At 42.9% G+C, this 23,063-nt stretch overlaps 1 protein-coding gene across 1 annotated transcript; it reads right to left on the reverse strand.

Annotated features, from left to right (window-relative positions):
- Nucleotides 1–705: 705 nt before the first annotated feature.
- Nucleotides 706–22,108, reverse strand: LOC137600746 (complement C3-like). Its single transcript, XM_068322525.1, has 43 exons — nucleotides 21,953–22,108; nucleotides 20,647–20,848; nucleotides 19,580–19,748; nucleotides 19,051–19,145; nucleotides 18,857–18,945; nucleotides 18,676–18,758; nucleotides 18,505–18,592; nucleotides 18,266–18,368; nucleotides 18,001–18,121; nucleotides 17,604–17,719; nucleotides 17,074–17,220; nucleotides 15,300–15,399; nucleotides 15,110–15,204; nucleotides 14,002–14,193; nucleotides 13,723–13,878; nucleotides 12,590–12,719; nucleotides 11,041–11,109; nucleotides 10,528–10,725; nucleotides 10,285–10,405; nucleotides 10,111–10,199; nucleotides 9,865–10,004; nucleotides 9,518–9,730; nucleotides 8,571–8,634; nucleotides 8,397–8,486; nucleotides 7,835–8,041; nucleotides 7,636–7,711; nucleotides 7,400–7,559; nucleotides 7,205–7,300; nucleotides 6,454–6,604; nucleotides 6,020–6,105; nucleotides 5,088–5,165; nucleotides 4,834–4,989; nucleotides 4,676–4,738; nucleotides 4,475–4,556; nucleotides 4,281–4,329; nucleotides 4,028–4,118; nucleotides 3,763–3,852; nucleotides 2,594–2,696; nucleotides 2,187–2,276; nucleotides 1,602–1,694; nucleotides 1,399–1,482; nucleotides 1,106–1,250; nucleotides 706–941 (listed from the first exon to the last, which is right to left on the reverse strand). Exons 1-43 carry the CDS (start codon nucleotides 22,027–22,029, stop codon nucleotides 800–802), a joined length of 4,989 nt encoding a protein of 1,662 aa, XP_068178626.1. The 5' UTR covers nucleotides 22,030–22,108; the 3' UTR covers nucleotides 706–799.
- Between the last annotated feature and the right edge of the window lie 955 nt (nucleotides 22,109–23,063).

Below are 23,063 nucleotides of genomic sequence, written 5' to 3' on the forward strand. Positions count from 1 at the left end.
AATGCTGGTCCGGGGGACCCTCTTACCTGACGGGACACTCATTTGAAGCTACTTGAGGGACTCTTGGCAGATGTAGAGAGTCGTGTGCTTGGCGGTTCTTTCTGTGGAGGATGTTGAAGATCTTTTATCTGTTTGGATTCATGATAGCAGGGCTTCTGCTTCTGGAAAGATGGCAGCAAATCAAGGAGTCCAGAGGCTCAACGCCAAGGTGGTCCCAGGTCAGCTGAGACGTCTTCTTATGGTTCTGTTTAGGGTGTTCTTGAATCCTGATCCTGTCTCTTCTCCTCTTCTTATCAGTAGGGGTAACGGGTCACACCCAGTGGTGATCAGGTGGGTATTGGAGCCAGCCTCACGCCGTTCCCGGTGCCAGAAGAACCTTTCACTTCCTGCAAGTTCATCTCCAGTTTCCAGGACTTCTAGTTCTTCCCTTCAAGGTTCTTTTTTTGTTTGTTACTTTGCTCCTTGCTGTGATTTTTAGTTAGTTTGTGTGCGAGAGAAAGATGCGCTGGTGATGTATCTGGGGTGTACCCCACCTCTCAACTGTAGCTAGCTTGGCTAGGCTCCACAAACACTCTAGACCCGCGAGCTAAAGAATCGGACAAGACGATTATGGTGGTTGTGTTTTATATTTGAATTAGCGACAGCGGCTACGCTACAGTGAAAATACTAAACTGTAGTAAAGAATAAGGAGACAAGGAGATTAGGACACTTTAGTTTCCTCAGATCTTCCAGTTCTTTAATTTCATCCCAGTCCACATTTTACAACAGAGTAGAGCAAAGTGAGATCAGAAGATTTCCACTAATTCGGACATCCAAGGAGTAAAAGATGCAGGACCAGTTCCTCCATTCCCAGACAAACGGATCTGTTCTCGTCTTTCTGACACTCGGCGCGGTTGGGCCAGTACTCGATCCAGGTGGACTCACCAAGTATGTACTGATACCTGAGGAACAAGATTCATTAGTACAGGTGTGTGGAAAACAAGTTCCTCGAAGACGTGTTTATCTAATTTAATCAATTGTTAGCAAAAGCTGCTAGTAAACCTGAGAACAAGACAGGTTAAATTAGTTATGGAACCAGTTAAAGTCAAGATGTGAACACACTTACGTTTGCTGTTTGTCGTCTCTGTGAATATCTTTCGATGAGCCCATGATTAGGTAGGTTTTGCCCGTTTGCAAATCTAAAGACTCCCGGCAGTGTGGATAACTGAGAAACACTCGTAGTTTTCCCCGGGGGTCCACATCGTAACTTCCTGTCATCAAAAGAACGGAAACAGGCCTGAACGATTATGCGGTTATCTCAGCACGCATTGCAAATTTTGTGTATGTGTTAAATCATCATTACTGATGCTCAAGCTAAAGTCACCTGGAATTGTACGCAGTGCACAGAAATGTACCCACCTTCCTTGATGACCTCCTGTATTCGCATTGTGTAAAGGTCCGTTGATATCTTCTCTTCTGGGTATTCCAGCCTCACTTTGTAGACTGAGGACAGACAGACACAAAGGTGGTCGACGGTTACGTTTCCTGCTCTAGAACCAACACCCACATCAACACTTCCTCTTCTGGAGGACAGCAATGCATCGACCCACTGGGACTCTTACCATAGTCTATTTTGTTGTTTGGAGTCTCCTCACACGCCTTCTCCATTCGGACATCATCGCTGACCTTTTCTTTCTTCTGCATACTGCAGTTCTCTGAAGGTGAACAATACAGCTGATGAACAGGTACTGTAGATCTTCATGACTACACTCAATCAATCAATCAATCAACCTTTCTTTATATGGCGTTTAATCACATCAGCAGACATTTCAAATGCTTTAACAGGCAGAGAAACCCAACAGAACCCTCCAGAGCAAGCATAAGTGAGAGCGGTGGGGAAAAACTCCCTCATTGAGGAAGAAACTCCGGGCAGGACCCAGACTCTGAAGGGCAGTCATCCACCTTGATCTAGTAGATATAGTCAGATATATTATAGTACATCTGACACAAAATGTGCTTAATGTAGTAGACTGCAACCTTGAACAGCAAATTTCAAAGGACTTTAAAATAATATATGTTCATAATAGATTTATTAGACAACATCTAGAGGCAGACGTTTACCTGTGGGGTTGTTCAGCCTTGCTGTTCAGGTTTGTCTACAGATCTACATTCACGACATTCAGTACATGCAGACGACGTGACTATACCTTCAGCACAGATGCATTCATCGTTCATACAAAGCCTCATCAAATGTCCGGCTCTTCTCTGTGGATGGTAGAATTTCATGCAATGTGTTTCTGCAAGAACAAACAATGGTATACAGTATAATATATACAACATATACAGTATACACACACACACACACACACATTATATATATATATATATATATATATATATATATAATTTCTTTAAAGGTTCCATATTATGATTTCTTTAATTCATGTCATTCAGCTGCCAGATGTCCAACTACACTGTATTTGAAATGTCTTGCCTCAAAGTGATCCGTGGTCCTCAGTATCTTTCATTGAATATTGATAAATCCTCTCTGATGGACTGTGACTACAGTCCATCAGAGAACGTCCATGTGAAGAACATAGTGATGGAGACTCACGGTCGTAGTATTCATAGACAGACACAGCCGCTGGTTGATAGACGCCCACTTTCAGCTGCTGATGGATCCTGAATGAGATTTCTTCCTTACGAGTGTGAGACACCTGTCAAGAGATGTAAAATATGTTGTAGGGTTGAGAACAGAACCGGTTTCTAATCAGAACCAGTCCCAAAACTGAGATTCCTAAGAATATTTTAAGAATGTTCTTTTGGTTGTGCTCATTGGATAGACTCTAGACCAGTGGTTCTTAACCCGGGTTCAATCGAACCCCAGGGGTTCGGTGAGTCGGTCTCAGGGGTTCAGCGGAGACGGGGGTCAAGACAAAACACCCGACACGATGTGTCGGGTGTTTTTCCCGAACATACACGAATCACTGTGTACGTTTGACACATCGTGTCAATTGGTGATGACACGCCCCCTTAATCATCACTGGCTGCAGGTGATCACGTGACGCTACATCATTAGCCTACCTGTGCTACATGGGATTTTTCACACTCAGTAGTCGATTTATGCCTGTCATGATGGTACGTCATCTGATTGCTTTCTTAATATTTTAATTCATAGTAACTATGTTGAGCAAAAAAAGAAAGTGGTCAGACGAACATGTGTAACCTGAATGTACCTGTACTGTATAACAGAACGTGATGGGAGTCAGGGTTCTGTAGGATCTGAATGTCAGGTTGAACAACTCTAGTCTGGTGCTGGTAAAAATAAAGGAACACTTCCTGAAGCTGATGGAAAACAACAGAAACAGACTTTGGTGTAAAATGACATCAGAGTAACACCTGTCAAGGTGAAGCCACGCATATCTGAACTGGTCTCTATGACAACAGCAGAAGTCACACTGATTTACAGGTAGGTCATTTCATGTCAGTTCATGCACTGTCCTGGTTTAGTTCTTTGAAAAAGGTGACATTAATGCACAATTCATTAAATACACCAGTAAAACATATACGGTACTAATGTCTGAAATTTGAAAACATTTTTTAATTTTTTTTTACTAAAGAAGGGTTCGGTGAGTGAGCATATGAAACCGGCAGGGTTCAGTACCTCCAACAAGGTTAAGAACCACTGGTCTAGACACAGAATGGCTGACAGAGCCGTAGTAAAGAACGGTCCAGAATCAGAACCGACCCAAGAGAGTGAAAAGAGAGACGGTGGAGTCTCACCTTGTCCAGGTAGATGATGAGGGAACCCCTCTCTGACAGCGCCGTGTTCATCTCATACTTAGAAATGGTGCGGGCGTGGCCTTTGGAGAGCTACACACACAAGAATAAGACATGTTACCAGACGGTTAGGAACACGTGTTCACCAGACGGTCAGGAACACGTGTTCACCAGACGGTCAGGAACACGTGTTCACCAGACGGTCAGGAACACGTGTTCACCAGATGAATCATACATGCTTTATGTGTCAGTCTCTACACTGACTTACTGAGTCCAGGTCGTTTGTGTTCACACTGAAGCCAGTTAATAAACCGATATCCAACACGGACATGGTCGCGTCCCGCTCCTTGTCTTTATACCTGGATAGAGGGATGGAGGTCAATACAGACAGACAGACGGACGGACGGACGGACGGACGGACGGACAGACAGACAGACAGACAGACAGACAGACAGACAGACAGACAGACAGACAGACAGACAGACAGACAGACAGACAGACAGACAGACAGACGCACTTACAAAATCTCTATTTTCAGCATGTATGTTATCTCGTTTGTGTCAATTTTATCTGTAAGAGACATGTGATTGATTAGTGATCAGTCAATGTTATTCTGTGCGTTTGATAAATGTTGAACGATGAACGGTAGACAAACAGGAAGTGGACGCCGACAGGAAGCAGGCCAGCCCCTGAACGTCCAGTGACGATGGCTCACCTGGGAGAAGCTCCACCGTCAGGTTGAATTTATCACAGTCGCTCTGTTTCTCCTCGGGTATGGCGTAATACAGCGACACCATCTGTCACACGGAGAGAACACCTGAATGAGATGATCCAAGACAAGTCTTCACCGTGTTCTACACACAGAAGTTCTAAGGACCTCGTTTGGCATCGAAAACTTCAGCATGTCTTTACTTACGGTCAGGGTTGCTTCTCCTGTGCCTTTGGCAACGACTCTGACGTCCTGGTTGATTTCATTCATCTATCAGAGGTAAAATGCCCAAAGCTTAGCAGGAGACACACCGTCACTGGTGCCGGCACTGACCCTACTTGTGTTTCGTCAGATCGTGTTCTTACTTTAGACGTTCTGGTGGCGTAGTGGTTCTGTCTGTTGAAGTTGAACCTATCAGGTTTTGCCCTGCCCGGCACCACGATGTCCACATCCAGATTATATTCTGGTTCTTTGGCACTAGCCCAGTATTCAGCTACAGCCTGATATACGATTATCGTTGCCTGCAGAGAACAAAATGAGCACCATGAGAAAACAAGGGTTTGTTTTGGGTGTCATCAACCCAGATTAAAAATGGAGGTGTTTTAAAGAGGATTGATACCTGGGTTGATCCGTACCCTCCGCCCACCTTCTGCTGCTGGTTGAACCATCGGACCACAGGTCTGGCATCTTCAAACATCTTCATCAGCAGATAACAACAGGTATTTAGACTTTATATCACAACCCACAAGCTCCGCAAGCCTACCGAAGAGCTCCTACCGTAAATCACTTTGTGCTGAGAATTGAAACTTAACCATTATAAACATTTTCATGTCATTGTGTCGTCGACATCAATGGGGTTTCAACCAATGACTGGCATTGACGTCAATGTGTTTCTTAGGTGGGGGGTCTGGCAGAGCTCCTACATCAATTCTATGTAAACACTTTGTAAACAATTAAAAGCGTTAACGATTGTATATACTTGTACTTAATTATTGCACTGCAAGGAGTTGCCCAAAATCTCATTGTACTATGTATGGTGACAATAAAGGCTTTCTACTCTATTCTACGTCAGACTTCTACACTCGTGCAGTGACAACTGATCCCCTGTAGGTGGCAGTGGTGCAGAGAGAGGATAGCGATAGAAGACAAAGAACAGAAAATATATCACAGTTATTGAGGAACCCATGAGCCCTGATTTCTGCCCACTAGATTCATTATATCGGCTACCACAAAAAATAAAAAATCTTTTATCAACACAAACTCTTTCTCAGATGTTTGAGGCGTCACTGACGCAAAAAAACATTAGCCTCAAAATCACCGTCCTGCTGGAATCATCATTTCACAAAAATATTTTATTCTAAGTTTTGTGGTCTAAATCTGGTGTTTTTGAAAAAATAAACCACTTCTACTGCCGATTACTGAAGAACAGACAAAAATAGATGCGACCTGACAGACGTGACGACTTTTGTCTCAAACCCCTTCAGGGAGCCAGCATGAACCATAACAACTGTTAGCACTGAATCCAGTAACATCCAGGTGGGTGATGCTCACCTCGGCCCTGACCAGAGCAAGAAGAGCATAAGCTGTGGCTTCCAGTGTGTAGACACGTCCCTTAGGTACTGGCCAGTGAGTCAACTCTAGAAACAAACGTAAATGTCATTTCATGTCCCTAAAAAAAACCTTAGACTTTGTTGTTCTTAAATTGTTAAAGTAATCAGCAGAAATTGAAGGTTGAAATATAAGCTTAACAAGTCAGTTCTGATTACCAGACTATGTCAAAGAGACCGTTTTTACCTTAAGCATAAAGTATGTTACATGTCTGGTGTGTTTGGTCACTAATGAGTAAAAATGATCAGATCATACTGAACATATCCAGCTCTCTAAAAATCATAATTAATCCACAATGTGTAATGTTATAAACTGAAAGGCGAAGAAAAACAAGAACAAGAACAGGTATACTTTAATGGTAATAAATGATTTTTCACCTGGGGAGGCAAACCTGTAGAGGATTTCACGATTCAGTTTGTTCTGATTGGCCAGGGCGTAAGACGTCAGGGCGACAGAGTACGGGTTGGTGAGGGTCGGCAAATTCCTCTTCAAAAATTTAACTGATTTGTCTATACTGCTGGGAAGACTCTGTAAATATAAGAAGGTAGGACGAAGAACAAAGAACCAGAACTAGAATCAGAACCAGAACCAGAATCAGAACCAGAAAACAATAATAATGCCACCAAAACTTTTGTTTATTTATGTACTTCAAATAATACACCTGCTTCATTTTGACTTTCCTGTTCCTTTAATACACTGAGGTGTGCTGCGTTCCATGAGTCTCAGAACGCAGCACACTTCCGGATGCTGTCAGCCAATAGCATGCGTGTACAGTATCACATGACTACATAGTAAAAAATCTGCGATGTAGTGGAGCTGTGCTTCGTGAAGCACAAATTCACGAGAGATTACTGTATATGTAACGTATATATTAGAGTACTCTTCCCAATTTAATTTTTAACTTTACTCTCCTCCAAATTTTCTTCATCTTAACTATCTATTCATCCATCCATCTATCCATCAATCGATCTGTTTATCTGCCTATCTATGTTTACATGTTGTTTAAATCATACATTTCATTTGTCTCTGGAAACAGTTTTCAGTAATCACAGGTTCATTTTTTGCTCAGGATCAAAACTGACCCAGATCTGAACCAGAACTGAACTGGACTGAGTGACCGGTACTCACGTTAACGGTGGCGCCACAAATGGGACGTGACTCTTGCATGGCGACCAGGCAGAAGGCCGTCATGGAGACTTCTTTATCTGTCCCGGCCACATCCCCCTGCAGAGGACATGACATCAAGCCAAGTCATGTGACGGATTAGCATCAGTTAGCCACTTTATAGAACAAGGAACTGATGCTGATGAAACCAGTACACACAGTCATTTCTCCATGGTAGACACTTCCAACTTCTTTAAACATCCCATCAGGCAGCTGTGCATTCAGAATCAGGTACTTGACCGCGTCACAGATGACGTCACGATCAACTGCCACCAGATTGGTTGCCATGGAGAACACCTTGATGACATATGCCGTCAGCCTGTGAAGGGAGAGGAACTCCAGTTAGTGGACGTTGTGTAAAAAGTCCTGAGCTGACGGACCTCCAGGTGCCTCACCAGGAGCTGCTTTGGTGGTGGGCCCAGACAGCAAAAGACCCATCCTTTTTACGATAGGCCAGCTGGTTCTGATAACCTAGACGCAAACGAAAGCCACAGTGTCGGTACTGACAGGTGATCAAGTCTGCACTGACTAGTTTCCATTGAAAGCCAGTTTGAGGAGTCACTATAACGACCGTTACAGTCCAACAAAACCTACCAGTCTTGATATGTTGGAGGCCTTCGCCACGTTTCTCAAACCCAATGGTTTCCCACTGGTTGGTTTTATCTAAATACATGGTTGCGATGACAGGCAGAGACATTTTGATCATGTTGTGCTCTCCATATCCGTCGGGCTGCTGGATCAAACTACCCATTGAATTCCCACTGATTGCGTTCTCCACCAAAGCAGATACCTGTTCTCGCCCTGCGTGCAAACAGAAGAACAGAAACAACATTATGAAGAAGAAGGTTCATAAGTCTGCTGGGATTGGCTCCAGCAACCCCCGTGACCCACGAACACAGAGGAAACAGTATGGAGGATGAATGAATGACTGAAAACAACTATTGCTGGGTAAACTCAAGTGGTGAGTTCCTCAGACTGTTCTTCTCTGAATCTGCTGTTGCTCTTACACTCGTTGAAGGCGGATCACGTCCGGGGTGCTGGAAATTATTATTGATTCCAGCTTCTGTTCCAACCCGAAACATTGCTAGATAACGTGATTGGATGAGATGACGGGCGAAGTTTGTTCTGTTGACTCATACCAATGTTTATAACTAACCTGTCACAGAGATCTGGGTGCTAGTTGGTGTGTTTGGTACCAAACTGGACTTTTGGATTCCACTGTTGATAGTTTCTTCTTGTTTGCCACCTTGATGAATAAACAGTGGGGGTTAATATGTTGTACACACAACCCTACTAAACATTACTGATACACATTTCATGGTGAACTCACCTACACCTTTCTTAGTTGGGTCCAGAACTACAATCTGGGGAGATTTTACCAGCACACCTTCAGGCTGGAAAAAAAATTAAAAAAATTTTGAACATAGATGAAAATTCAAAATTGCTTTTTAACAATCTTAACATTCTGGAGTGCCAAATGTTTGCTGAATGTGATTGGTGGAGTATTTGTTCGATTACCAACAATCTTTCTGTCATTTCATCAAAGCTGTTCCGTTTCAATGACTCCTTCATTCCAAGAGTCTTCTCTGGGGTTTTTATTAATGCAACAGTTTTACCGATGTAAAAGCTTTAAAAGCTTCACTAATGGTGTTTTACATCCCGCTTCAAAATGCTGTATTGTGATTGTCAGTGTTCGTGTGTTCGTCCGTTAGTGAATCCACCAAATATCTCTGCAACCGCTGCAGATAGAAAGATGAAACAAAACGCAAATTACTCTGGCGGCAAAGGGGAAGAAAACGAGACGATGACCTTGATCTTGAGAAAAGTAGGCCAGGGTCAAATTTCAACTTTCGTACTCTCAGGAATCGTAGATCAAAGTTAGTGCTTTGATCAATTAAAGTTGGTCAGAGAGTAGAACTAGAGAGAGTACAGTAGAACTTTATTGATCCCTTAAGGAGGTTCCATCATGGAAATTAACTAGGTCAGAGCACAAGCTTTGATCTTTGACCTATGAAAGTAGGCCAGGGTAAAATTTTGAATTCAGGGGTTTTGCAGGATGTTGCAATCTGTGTGGTTCTAGTTTATTTCTACATCAAGCTACTCATTAACTAATCAACTGACTGCCAGGTCTGGACGTTGGCAACCGGTGCTTCATGACGCCAGAGTGTGGACAGGAAGTGTTGTCCTAACCTGTCTTCATTCAATGGTATTCATGTATTCTTAGCAGAACACAAAGACCACATGCTAGACCCACTGCAGGGAGTCAGGTCCTCTTACCACCACCCGCAGCATCTTCATGATTCCATCACTGAGGGACGAGTCTTTAACAGCTGCTTTGACTTCAACACGATATTGTCCTATTCTCATGGGGATAATGATAAAGGACACAAAATGGGTAGATTCAGGCGCCATTTTGACTTCCTGTCGATATTTCCCACGTTTTGTGGCGGAACTGCACAAATGTGTTTCCTCGATCAGATCCACAAGCACCTTCAAAAACAGACAAAGAGACAGACTCAGATCGCCTTGGGTCACCTCACGGTAGCGTTTCCCTTTAGACACAATTCAGAACTTCTAACAACAAGTTTGGGCAAAAATAACGGATGTGGGCGACCCTGACTTACAGTAGCCTCGTCAGGGCGGATATTATGGAGGATTGCCTTAATTTCAAGCTGTTCTCCACGGACAGCAGAGTAGGGTACTCGTAGGTCAATGAAGAAGTCCTTTCGGACAATCACTTCCAATGGTTTAGAAACACAGATTCCTTTAAGATAAGAGGAACACAAAAAACAGGCATGTAAATAGAATTTTTTTAACTTTATAAAAGGTGGGATTAACACTACAAATGATTTCCATCACCTAATCCTCACCGTGAGTTCTTGACAGACTAATTCCAGTGAACTGCCAGGATGTCATTGAGTTTTGTAAAAATAGTTTTTTCGAATATGATGTGGTATCACTGAAACAAAGAAATGCATTTTTATTTATTTGCGCATTAAGAGAGCAAAATTAGCTTGACATCTTCCTGGTTTAAATGGATTCACCAGTTGGGCGTCGCTGCAGGGCAAGCAGGCAGTTCGATATCGAACCACAGCCAACTCTCAGGGAACTGTGTGCGAGTCGTTATAACATTTCTGTCCATGTAACTGTCGTCATCGTCTTCACCTAACATGTCATTGAAAGGTGATTAATTTTTCATTGCAGACAGAAATTATTTTCTAATCCGTTTTATGACCACCGATAGAACCCACTCAGGGCTACCCTGAACCCCTTTTCTTGTCTCTTACTGCGAGCCAGCTGGAGGTTGTCCTCTTTCATCTGAGCTCTCTGGCTTTCCATTTCTTTGCAGCAATACAAGAAGGCCTTTACACAGTCTGGACCATCAGTAATGTACTCGCTGCGAATGTCACACGTGTATTTGACAGGAATAGTTTTCATTCCGTCATGACAACAGGAACGCTGCAATTTGTCATCATAATGACTCACTGAAAAGAAAAAGGTCAACAGAGGAGCAAGTCAGTGGTGGACATGTCCAAAACCAGGTGTTACACAAGGTTCTCTATCAACAAATTTAAAACAGGGAATATTAAAAGTGCAAGTTATTCTTCAAGTTATTGTCATAATTTAAATTCTTAGACCATATCCACAAGATCTGTCTGTCTCAACTGCAGAGTAAGTATCGGAATGAGGAAAGAGGTTGAAATAACGGATGGCCAATGGCATGAAACATCAAGTAATGAGAATTTTGGTGAACAAAAGTGTGTCTTTAGCATCATTAGTTACATAGCAGCATTACTTACATAAGGTGGTCGTGACATTCATGATTGTATTGGCTCGTTTCTTTCTGCTTACAGTCCGACATTTCTGTTCTGAAACCAAGAGCACAAAATGTTATGAGACAAACACATTGTCTCACTTACATTACAGTAGAACCTACAGCAGAACCTACAGTAGAACCTACAGTAGAACCTACAATAGAACCTCAAGATATAAGATAAGAATGAAGCACGACTCGAAACTCAGGTTTTTTCTGAGTTAAGAATCCAACCAATGGCTCAAATCTCGAAAACACGTATGTCGAGTCGCTCGTATGTTAAGGTACTACTGTACTGGTACTTGGCAGATCAGTCATCCTTCCTGATACCACTACTACTACTTCTACTACAACTAAAAACAACAATAACAACAATAACAAGTACCAAGGCAGTCATAGACTGCAACATCCCGCGACTTAGGTCAGGGTAACCGGAAAGTAGTACCTGGCAAGTGCATAGCTTTGACCTCTCAGGGTAGGTCAAAGCTACGCACTAGCTTTGACCATAGATCAAAGCCAGTGCATAGGTAGATCAAAGCACTGGCTTTGATCTATGGACTTATTCACACTGGCCTTCTCCCTCATCTTCCCTCAGTTCATCATTGTGCAAAAGTTGAAATTTGACCTTGACCTAGTTTTCTCAAGGTCAAGGTCATCACCTAATTTTCATCCCCTTTGCCTCCTGAGTAATGTGCTTTTTGTTTCATCTTTCCATCTGCACTGGTTGTGAAGATATTTGGTGGACTAACGTACGTACGTACGGACGAACACACAAACACTGACAATTACAATACATCCCCTTCGCGGGCTGCGATTATCCCCTCTTTGATGCTAGTAGCTCAGTGGCAACTTCCATTTGAGAACTTCCCCTTGAAGCCTTGCAGTGGTGAGGTTCTGTCGGTTGATTGTTAGGTCTTGTCTCTGTCTCATGAGTTTATGACTGCTTACATACCAATTGTGATTGGACCAGTAAATTGTGCGAAAAGCACTGAAACCCTGAAGAGTTGGATATATGCATTCAAAAATTCAGAGGAAGGTTAGGGTAAGTTTACCTATAAAGGTTATAAAGCATTTTAGGTCCATCCAGAACTTTCACCCAAAACTTTTCGTGATTAGTATACAGTCACCCTCGTTCCTCGCGGTTAATGCGTTCCAGGAACCACACGCGAATAATGAATTCCGTGATAGAGCGACAAACTATTTATCTTATTTACGGTAATTTAAACATTTATGAACCCCCCCATACTGATATTAAACCACCTTCTATCTGTATTACCTTTTCCCACACTCTGATAGACTGTTTACAGCACTTTTGTGTCTCATGGAAGTCGAGACTCATGGAATGGAGCGCATTTCCGGATGCCGTCAGCCAAAAGAATGCTTGTATGGTATCACGTGACTGCCTACCAAAAATCCGCAATGAGGTGAAGTCGCGAGCATTAATGCACAAATGCGCGAGTGTGCACTGTAAATACAGCAAATAGATAGCAGCAGCCTGTTCAGAACAGGCATGAGAGAAGAGAAAGAGTTCTTACCAAGTCTGTAGGGAGTCGTAGAAGCTGTGTTGGATTCAAACAACAGCCCGGCATCATAGAACACACCCATCCCATCCTTCCCTCCACCTGGTGTGCAGCCGGTGTCATACTTCTCCACTACATCCCACACCTGGGCAAAGTGAAAGTTAGGCAAACACAGAAACAGAGAAAGGTGAGGTATTTTAGGCATGCAGTAAATACAGGGAGGCCGAGTGACAGGCAGCCCCATCTTTGGAGCGCCCCGAACGAGCAGCTTGTGGAGGGGACGGTGCCTTGCACAAGGGCACCTCGGCAGTGCTCGGGAAGTGTGCTGGCACCTCCTACTGCCAGCTAACACTCCAAGAGTGAATGGTCGGGAGCGGGAATCAAATCAATCAAACCGCCTATCTTGGATCATTGGACGACCAGCTCTACCGACGGAGCTACTGCCACGACGAAACATGCTGGAATCACCTGGATGATAAAGTCAGGCTCACGGTTAGCTAACGTAAGGAGAGTCAAACCCAACACTACAAAGACATGGTCAGGACTCCTCTGCAGACGTTGGTTGATGAGTCCAGTGTTGGATCCTCATCGGCTTCGTAAACTGCTGAACTTCTTCAGTAAAGTTGTTCGTACCACAACTTGTCTCATCATTGAAGATACGCGTCTCAACAAAGACCACAGACCCCAAGAGGGTTTTTTCTCAGAGATAAACCCTAACAAACCTGAATATCGGAGCCCCTTACAGCCCTGTAGATTCAGCTCCCACCCCCCATCGAACACATGACATCACACAGGACCGATTTGTGAAATGAACATTAATTTTCCAATAAACTGGTTATTTGTTTTCAGGTTGGTGCTTCATTTTTATTGTTACTTTAATAGTAATGGAAAATAGTTCCATCAATAATGATTAAACGATTAATTATCATTTCATAGCAACCAAATTTGTCCTACTTTAACACAGTGTCAAACAATCCTATTTATTTCATTGTTATAAATAATCCTTAATCATGATTTTATCACAATCGCTTACAATTGCCCGACTGAATTAACCCTTTAAGACAGACTGAAATGTGACTTTGAGACATAGGACCAAAGCGCTTTAAGTGAATGGATGTAAATCACGGTGAAGTAAAGTGAAGACTTGCCTTCTTCTGGGTGAGGCGGTGCTTGTTGTTCAGGACGTAGACGCCCTTGTCCACCGCCACCAGGCCCACCGTGGCTCCTGGATCTCCAGTGACCCGTAAACCAAACATACTACGAGGTTCATACGCTGCTGCAGGTCTGGATGACGTCAGTGTCAGCTGAAGTGTGTGTGTGTGTGTGTGTGTGTGTGTGTATGGGGAGAAACGAACAGCATTTTCCATTACTCCTGTCTCCATGATCCTGCTGTCACACACTCGTCCACCTCGGTGTGTGTGTCTTACCGAACCCATGCAGCTGTCTTTGACGTCCACCCAGACAGAGTCGGACACCACCTCGTTGTCGTTGGTGTGGTAGTACGCCACGATCCGGAACGACGGAAGCATTTCTTTGGTGATGAGAACTATCAGAGAAATCAGGGTTTGACCTCTGGTTCTGTGACGACCCTTGTTCACCAGCTGACCTCTGCTCAGGATCTGAGGAAACACACACACATTGTGTCTGTGTGCAAACTCCACACAGAGCAGGACTCGAACCCAGACCCGCCGTGTTGTGCGGCGACAGCGCTACCCACTGTGCCACCCATATATATTCATATTATTTCTATAATTATATATAATATATACAATACCACAGTTCCTCTCTGGACACCCTGTCATCAGCTTTCTCCAGATCTACAAAAACACAATGCAGCTCCCTCTGGCCTTCTCTGTACTTCTCTATCAACATCCTCAAAGCAAATACTGCATCTGTAGTACTCTGTTTTGGCATGAAACCATACTGCTGCTCACAAATGTTCACTTCTGCCCTTAGTCTAGCTTCCACTACTCTCTCCCATAACTTCATTGTATGGCTCATCAGCTTTATTCCTCTGTAGTTGCCACAACTCTGCACATCTCCCTTGTTCTTAAAAATGGGCACCAGCACACTTCTCCTCCATTCCTCAGGCATCTTCTCACTATCTAAGATCCTGTTGAACAACCCAGTCAGAAACTCTACTGCCACCTCTCCTAGACACTTCCATACCTCTACAGGTATATCATCAGGACCGACTGCCTTTCCACTCTTCATCCTCTTCAATGCCCTCCTCACTTCATCCTGACTAATCTTTGCTACTTCCTGGTCCACAACAGTCACCTCTTCTAGTCTTTGTTCTCTCTCATTTTCCACGTTCATCAACTCTTCAAAGTACTCTTTCCATCTTCCCATCACACTACTGGCACCTGTCAATAGACTTCCATCCCTATCCTTAATCACCCTAACCTGCTGCACGTCCTTCCCATCTCTGTCTCTCTGTCTTGCCAACCTGTATAGATCAGTGGAGTCGCAATAGTTGATGCGAGAATGTACGAGGGCGCACTGTATATAGAGTATATTCACACACACACACACCAGGTATGTAATGTCTCTGTCTCCATCGGGCTGCCTGTTCAGGTTTAGGCTGATATTCAGGTTGTCTCCCAGCGCCAGCTGAGCTGTATCCACACCTGTGTGAAGGAAACGTAAAGCTGGGTGTTACACACTGGAGCTCTTCAGCGGTTGGACCAGCACCGTCACCTGATGGCGTTCTCACGTTGCTCACCAATGTGGATGTAGTTGTTGTTCTTTGTTTTATATGGGTGGGCTACCATGTTGGCTGATGCTTGCTCTTCACGTGAAAGCTGAGGGTCGTCGGTCGTTGCCTGCAATGAAAGACGAGGAAAGACCATCAAATACACACAGTTAACACAAAACCACCTCAGATCAAACACACGTCCAGGACTTCTCTGGTAACTAACAGTAATAATGAATTCGTTGGAATAAACCAACAGAAGACGTTTCACCATTAGTGGGCGGTCAGGGCCAGCAAGGCCTTCTCTGCTGGTCTAACATAACCCGAAATCATGATAATATTTATTATAAAAGTTAATTATACTTTAATGCATTTCCTCAAATAAATATAATCAAATATATGTATAAATATGTAATTAAACATTGGAATATATGTAATATGACATCAACCAACACTGGGTCAGTATTTTATTTGTATGTTAGAGAGTTTTTATCCAATCAGAATTCAGCTAGCCTGTGTTGCCAGGTTGAATGAAATCTGCCCAGGACCTTCAGAATCTAGAACGCAGGTCTCCCTGCACTGAGAGTGAACGGGAACATACAGTCAATAGACGCGATAGCCAATCAGATCGCGAGTTGGCCTTCAAGGACCTGCTAGCTAGCCCACGTTGTCCTGACATGTACGTGTCCTGTGACTGGATACTCACTCTGAGAAGGCGGGGCTAGCAGACGCACATTTGAAGAGAACACGAAAGTCGGATCCTTGAACAAGCTAACCTTTTCTAGCTAACATGTTCGAGCTAACCTGAACTAGCTAACCTGTTCTAGCTAACCTGTTCGATCAAATCTGTTCTAGCTAACCTGTTGTAGCTAACCTGTTCTAGCTAACCTGTTCTAGCTAACCTGTTCGATCTAATCTGTTCTAGCTAACCTGAAATAGTTAACCAGTTCTAGCTAACAGTTTTTGGCGAAGCAAAGGAGAATGGATTTTGTGTTTAAATCAGCCGTTTGAACAGCTGCTTCGGTGAGAACCAGCATTTCATTTAGCTAAGTTGTCATATTTAATGTTCTAATTCAATTTCATTTATATCCAATCAATTATAACAAAATAAAATGACAAATATACTAAAAATGAAAAAAAAAAATCTTGCTCTTCTGCAATGTGTGTAATTGTGATTTTTTTCATACCTGATAGAGGTGATGCAACATCTAGTAGTGTGTTAGTGTGTGTCTGTGTTTGGTTTCTCTAGCTGTGGTGTCATAAATGATGGTCATTTCAGTGGTTTGTTGTGACGTAGGTGTGTGACGTCTATAAAGGTGTGGCCACAGGTTCTTCTGTACCAGCGACAATAAAAGGAGTTGAGCTGACGCCGGTTTTTGAACCTTTTTGAGAGAAGTTATAAACGTCTCAGTCCTGATTGCTACATTGGTGGCAGCGGGGGGAGCCGCTTACAGATTTATGGTATGTATTTATTCACATTTGACTAAGGAGAAGATCACTCAAGGCCTAGGTGTGAAATGCCTGGCCCACCGCTGCGTTTCACACAAAGTGACACAGGACAGCTGGTCACCACCGTCAGATTCACTATTAAATATCTGGTGATGTGTGAGTTTCAGTCTCTTCAACATTGATCAATGCTCCCTAACAGGCAGGAAGGACTTTAGTCCTCAGCAGCTGACATGAACCTGTGTTGACTCAGACAAATAAAGCTGCATTAAATATCTTTTTTTAAAAATCAATCTATAAAGTTTGTTGAGGCTCAAAGGTCGTAAACACAAAAGGTCATGTAGGGTCATTTCTGCACCGTGACTCTCAGACTGTCGGTCCTCGCTTCTGTGTTGACGGTCAGCCTCGCCATGCCGTTCTCTCCAGTCTGGCCACGGACCTGGCCTGGACCAATCACCACGGCAACGCCTTGTGCAGGTGTGCCATCTGGGTTGGAAACTTCAACCTGATGATGGAAACAGATGGAAGGAGAAGTATAAAGTGTGTCGTGATGGTTCTACCGCCTTTAAACATCTGGAATGATTGTAAAAATAAAGCTTATTGCAGGATATTTTAGGTGGTAACTCCGGTGGTAAACGAGGAACCAATTAAATTAATTAGAGTTACTACAGAAGACTTATAGAATATGTTTTATGTTGGTTATATGTTGAGGTTATATCATCTTTTTACTTAAAGATTGACGGACCTGGTTACATTTATTGGATATTCTCAGAAATTTCTGATTTATTCGTTTTTAAAATGTATGAAAATGTCGCTTCTCGGCCTTTTGGCTAAGTTCTAGTGTAGTATTGAAAACAAGGACTTAAAGTAAATGTAAATATACTTTACCATGACATCAAAGGACATTCCTGGTTTGTAATATTTGGGTGTTTTCCTGAAGTGGATGCTGTACGGTGAAGTCACAATCGGGATACTTCTCAACTCCGTCTCAACCATTTCACCACCTGGGAGTCGAATAAATTCAGCTCATGTTTCAGATCACAACAAAAACATCATGTCCAGGTGTGTTTCAGGTGGAGCGGAGGAAGAGCTGCTGCCATAGAACCCAACTAGACCCACAGGAGAAAGTTAAGTGGGCACGGTGGAAAGGAAAGGCTCCCATTTATTAGCAGGAAGAAACCTTGAGCGGAACCCAAGTCAGCAGACGGCCATCTGACCGGTTGGGTGTAGATTTTAGGTTGATCAAACACGCCGACTAAGCAGAAAAAGCGTTGGTATTTCTCACCACTCTCAGTCAGAACACTGACGGCTACAAAGATGGAGCTCCCCACCAATTCCTGAACGTTTTTGAAGGTCTGAGTGATGTGTTCCCTCTTCAGAGTGGCCGCTCCAATGCCATTGTCAACCTAGTGGGACATCGTTAGAGTAGGTGTGTTACATTGACAGATAAATAAATGTTATATAGACAGATTAACACAATACTGAAGTAACTGTGGATGTCTACTTAACAGTTTTAAAATAATCAAACGATTAAATGAAGTAAGGCTGACCGGAACTCTCTGTAGAGAACCTGGTAAGCTCCGTTTCTGGTCGTCTTTTAAAACCCCAAAGACCACATGGGCCGTCCCAGCCACCTTCTGCCCAAACAGATACCTGGAATGGACAGAGAAAGACATTTAAGATCACACTGAAGCAAACCAGTGGAGTTCAAATCAGAACAGTGAAACCCATGAAGAGCAAACGCCTCCATTAGAACCAACAGCATCTAAAAAAAAACATCTTCACGTACGTAGCTTCGATGTTTATGATAAAGTTCTGACGGTCCACGTAGAAAAAGGGTTTCTCCGGTGTTAGTTCCACCTCGAAACTGGGCAACACTGAAAATTGTTTAGAATTCTAATTAGTAAACTCAAATAACTGAGGACTGGAACAGCTTCATGTCAGTCGGTGATGGGCTCACCGTATTCTTTGACTTCGAACTCAGCAAAGTAGCTCTCCTTCGGGTTGCTGCTGAACTTTGCCACCACCTTCCACACCCCAGGGCTTCCCAAAGACGAATGCAAAAACAGACATTTATAATCCAATTTAAATATTCATAAGACTCAAAGATTTACATTCACACAGCAGCTATTTAGTCTCACCTGACAATTTCGCCCAGCTTGTGGTCTCCAGTGTAGATCCCTGATGTCAGAGACACAGGATCATGAGGTAAAACGATGCCTTCAGGGGTCTGAATTTTAAAAAATAAAACCATTTCATCAGCGATCTTCTGCAGGTTACAACTCTTCACATAATATACAATTAATTGTATGCTTTGAAAAGATTAAATAAATACCACAATTTCAATGGCAATGGAAGCATCTATCTTTTTTTTCTCATCCAGTTCCACAGGCTCCATTTGGGGCGTCACTGCAAACATCCTGTAAAGAACTGATATAGAGACAAAATGAGAGGTTGGAATAAAGTGAATCTGTTTGACTAACGCTCTACAAATCAAGGGTCTGTCCTGGAGTTTAACCATTTTAAAGGCTGGTTATTGGATGGAACTGCCAGGGTGGGTGGGGTGGGTTGGTGTGCCTTTTGGTGATCTGGGTTTACCTGTGGTATCTGGGCTCACCTGTGGTATCTGGGCTCACCTGTGTTATCTGGGCTCACCTGTGGTATCTGGGCTCACCTGTGGTATCTGGGCTCACCTGTGTTATCTGGGCTCACCTGTGTTATCTGGGCTCACCTGTGTTATCTGGGCTCACCTGTGGTATCTGGGCTCACCTGTGTTATCTGGGCTCACCTGTGTTATCTGGGCTCACCTGTGTTATCTGGGCTCACCTGTGGTATCTGGGCTCACCTGTGGTATCTGGGCTCACCTGTGCTTTGGGGTGTGTAGATGGTCTTGTCAGTCTGGATGAAGATGTAGCCAGACTGGAAGGACACCAGTACAACTTTCTCCAGCAGCTGGTCAGGATTGTGGAAGTGAGCCTGCAGGTGGACGTACTGCTTGACGTTGGGGTCCTTACTGAAGTCGCCGGGAGGGATCTGAAAGAAGGAGGTGGAGGCAGGGAGGTCGCTTTAGAAGCAAGGGACATGGAGGGGCTCTAGATTCCGTGTTTGCTCATCTGATCCAGTAGACTGAGTTCTTACAGTTTCTTTTACCTCCAGAAAGTAGTGCATCCCTGGGATGCACGTCAAAAAAATGTGTGCATCCCAACGTGACGTTTATGCATCCCAAAAGTAATAACAGAATATACGATAGAAGCTGTAAGAAAGGATTGAGTTTTGCCAATAGTACAATATAAAAACTAAACAAACTGTTAATTTTAATGATTTTAATAACAACAATGTCATAACTGTTTAAGTAAAAAAAAAGAGAGTAAAATTTCATATTTTTTTCAAAATGTTTCAGCCTGATAGTCATTCTTTAAAAAAAAGTTATTGAGATAAAGATGAAATACGGTTTTTTTCCATTTTTGCTTTTTGCTTTTCACTCAATAGTTTTCTTTGCCTTTAATTTATATATTCTCCTGTGGACACTGAACCGAGCTGAGAGAACCTTCTCCACACACAGATTTTTTTGGGTGCACCCTCATTATTTTGTCTTGAGTGCTGACATTAAGCCATGCCTCACCCATGGAAACAATCGCATCCATTGCGGTACAAATGTTTGGATTTCTGCTGGTTCTCGCTTGGCTTCTTCTGCGTCTTTATCCGTACTGTTCGTAGTAATATCTGTCTCTCTTTCTTCATTAACCTTTGATTGTTTTTTATTCAATGAAGCACTCATTGTCACTTGGTTTTTCTCTAACTTTTGCATCTTTTTCGGAGCCATGGTGATTATGGGGGACTAACTCGCCGCTCTCTATCTGCAGCGTGCAAAACGAGCATCCGTTTGGTCGATTTTAATCGGGGTGACCAAAAGAGGAAGTGTTTTACTCACGGTTATTTTTGCGAACGCCTGGAACTTGTTTGCTGAGGTGAGGGTCACAGATGCCGTTTCTAGCCTGGTGGCTTTGGTTGGATGGTTCCTCACACGGATGTCGACGTTGATGTCATGATGAGCATCAGGACAGTCTTGACACTCCACAAAGACGTTTTCTGCTGTTGCAACCCGCAGTAAGTTGGGGGCCAACATTAACTTCCTGCAGACCAGAGGCAAGACACAAATGTGTGAGGGTTGTAAATGGGACATGAGTGCGCAAGAGTCCTGTAGCTCTTCGTGCAGTGGGGAATTGTGGATGCAAGTTGGGTACTAGTATGGAACTAGTAGTCCATACTGGGTACAGGTGTTCCTGTATGCTATCCCAGCTACTTGGCTGGGCCTGTCCATGTACACTGATCCAGCTAGCATCCTACACCCCGCTACTACTGTATGCGCTGGACTGTCTCAAGGGCATCTTTGGCCCCTTAGGGAACCCAGAACATAACTACTCTTACAATAGGGCCTGATCTTCTGCTGTCATGATTAGCGCCTCAGTCCTACGTCAGTCCATGGAATCGTTTCCATCAGATCCCCACATCACACATTACAATCATCTGGGGACACCTTCGGAGACCCAGAGCTCTGTGTTCAGAACAACTGTCCAAAGAGTTACAAAAGGATTACTGTCAAAGATCCAGCATTGAATTGATAACTCACTTATAACACCTGTCGTCTGTTTGCCATCTGGTAAAACACATCACTATGTAAACTGTGAAAGAAAAGGGGGTCACCTTACCGGACTAAAAAAAACGCATTACCCTGACTCACAGACAAGAAACCCCTAACAGGACAAATTATGAATGATCGTAAAATATAACCGACTCGTATTTGTGTCCATAAACTCGATTAAAATAGAACCTGTTAATGTTGTTGTTGATTATTATGAAGCTGGACAAACAAAAAAGTATATTTCAGGTTTGCTTCGGTAATAATAATTTTGTTAAAAAATGGTAAAATATAATTTGTAACATTATTTTTACATTTAGAAATAATTTGAAAATAATTAATTTATTAAAAATAATTAATTTATACAATTTACAAATAATTTGCTTTGCAAAAAATAATTTCCCCAAGAGAGATTAATAAAGTACATTTCTTCTTCTTGGGGTACACTCCGGGTACACCAGCAGTGTGCCTGGAGTGTACCCCGGCTCTTGCCCGTAAATCAGCTGGGATAGGCTCCAGTAATCCCCGTGATCCGAAAAAGCGAACACAGTATTTAAGACGGTGAATGGATGAATGCTGGCTCCACTGGTGAACTTACAGTGGAGTTCCGTCAGCCGGACGAGTGAACGAGGCCCAGGCCAACGAGGCCACCAGCACCAGTAGTGTCTTCCTCATCCTCCTACCCGATACTGATCGGCTGTCCCTCTGCAGAACCTTCCATTTATCCAGAATCCTCCCTCACTCCACTGCTCCAAAGTACTTGGCGAACATGCTGAAGCACAAACAGACAAACACATGATTTCCCAGCAGCTGTTGAGAAATTCCCTGCTATCTCTGCTCGGACGAAAAAGATAAACGGGGAAAATCGATGAGGGTTTAAAACATTTGACTAACCAGCTTCAGCTTTTGGTCAAACAGAAGAGTCAGATCTCAGCTTGCTCTGAACTTCCTGTATTAATCTTCCTGTATTGATATTTAAAAGACAACAACGCGGCTAACAGGAGTGTAACACTGTTGAAAGTTCATAGATAAACAGAATTTAAGTTAAAAAGAAACGGTACCAGGACAGGCCATGTTTTTACTAATAGAGCAATGCATGTTGGGAAATGTTAATATATTATTGAACATTGCACTGAATATTTTTTATGTAATATTAAATGTGAAAAATGCCTTAAATAATAGAAAGAAAGAGTTAAGCAAAAATTTTGTTGATTTATTTTTCCCCCCTGAACTTTTGTGAATGAGTCAATCACATCCGGGTTCAAAGGAAGTGAGATGGAGAAAGAGAGACCGGAAGTCCAAGTTAGCCGCTGAATCAGTAGCTAATACCTTTGCCAACAAGCTAGCGGAGCCGTGACGTCACGACTAGAGATCGTTGTTGATGAATTTAACGTTAAACCGCTTCTTCCACTGGTTTAAGTAAATCTTTATACTATTTTTATAAAACAGTTGAGCTCACGGTCGTCTATGTTTATACTTTAAGTAAGACGAGGAGTAACTTTGTTTAAGCTTTAGAAAATATTCAAAGGTTTTTGGTGTATTAAGAAGAAAAGTAATTCCGGTATGAAATCCCAGATAAATTATCGTCGATGCTAACTGATGCTTAGATCGTGCTTTAGGTGAAAGACAATTACATGAATGCTTTAAATTAATAATTCCTGCATTGGTTGAAAGTAAAAGAGCAGAAATAATTGATGATTGAATAAGAT

The sequence above is a fragment of the Antennarius striatus genome, chromosome 8 (assembly GCF_040054535.1).
Source record: "Antennarius striatus isolate MH-2024 chromosome 8, ASM4005453v1, whole genome shotgun sequence".
Lineage (NCBI taxonomy): Eukaryota > Metazoa > Chordata > Actinopteri > Lophiiformes > Antennariidae > Antennarius > Antennarius striatus.

Excerpts from the sequence above, each read along its gene's own strand:
- LOC137600746 (XM_068322525.1), bottom strand. The coding sequence starts at position 22,029 with ATGAGGAAGACACTACTGGTGCTGGTGGCCTCGTTGGCCTGGGCCTCG. Across the intron at positions 18,593-18,675 it reads GTTCGAAGTCAAAGAATACG|TGTTGCCCAGTTTCGAGGTG; the intron begins GTGAGCCCATCA and ends AACAATTTTCAG. Across the intron at positions 942-1,105 it reads AGAGACGACAAACAGCAAAC|GTATCAGTACATACTTGGTG; the intron begins GTAAGTGTGTTC and ends CTTGTTCCTCAG.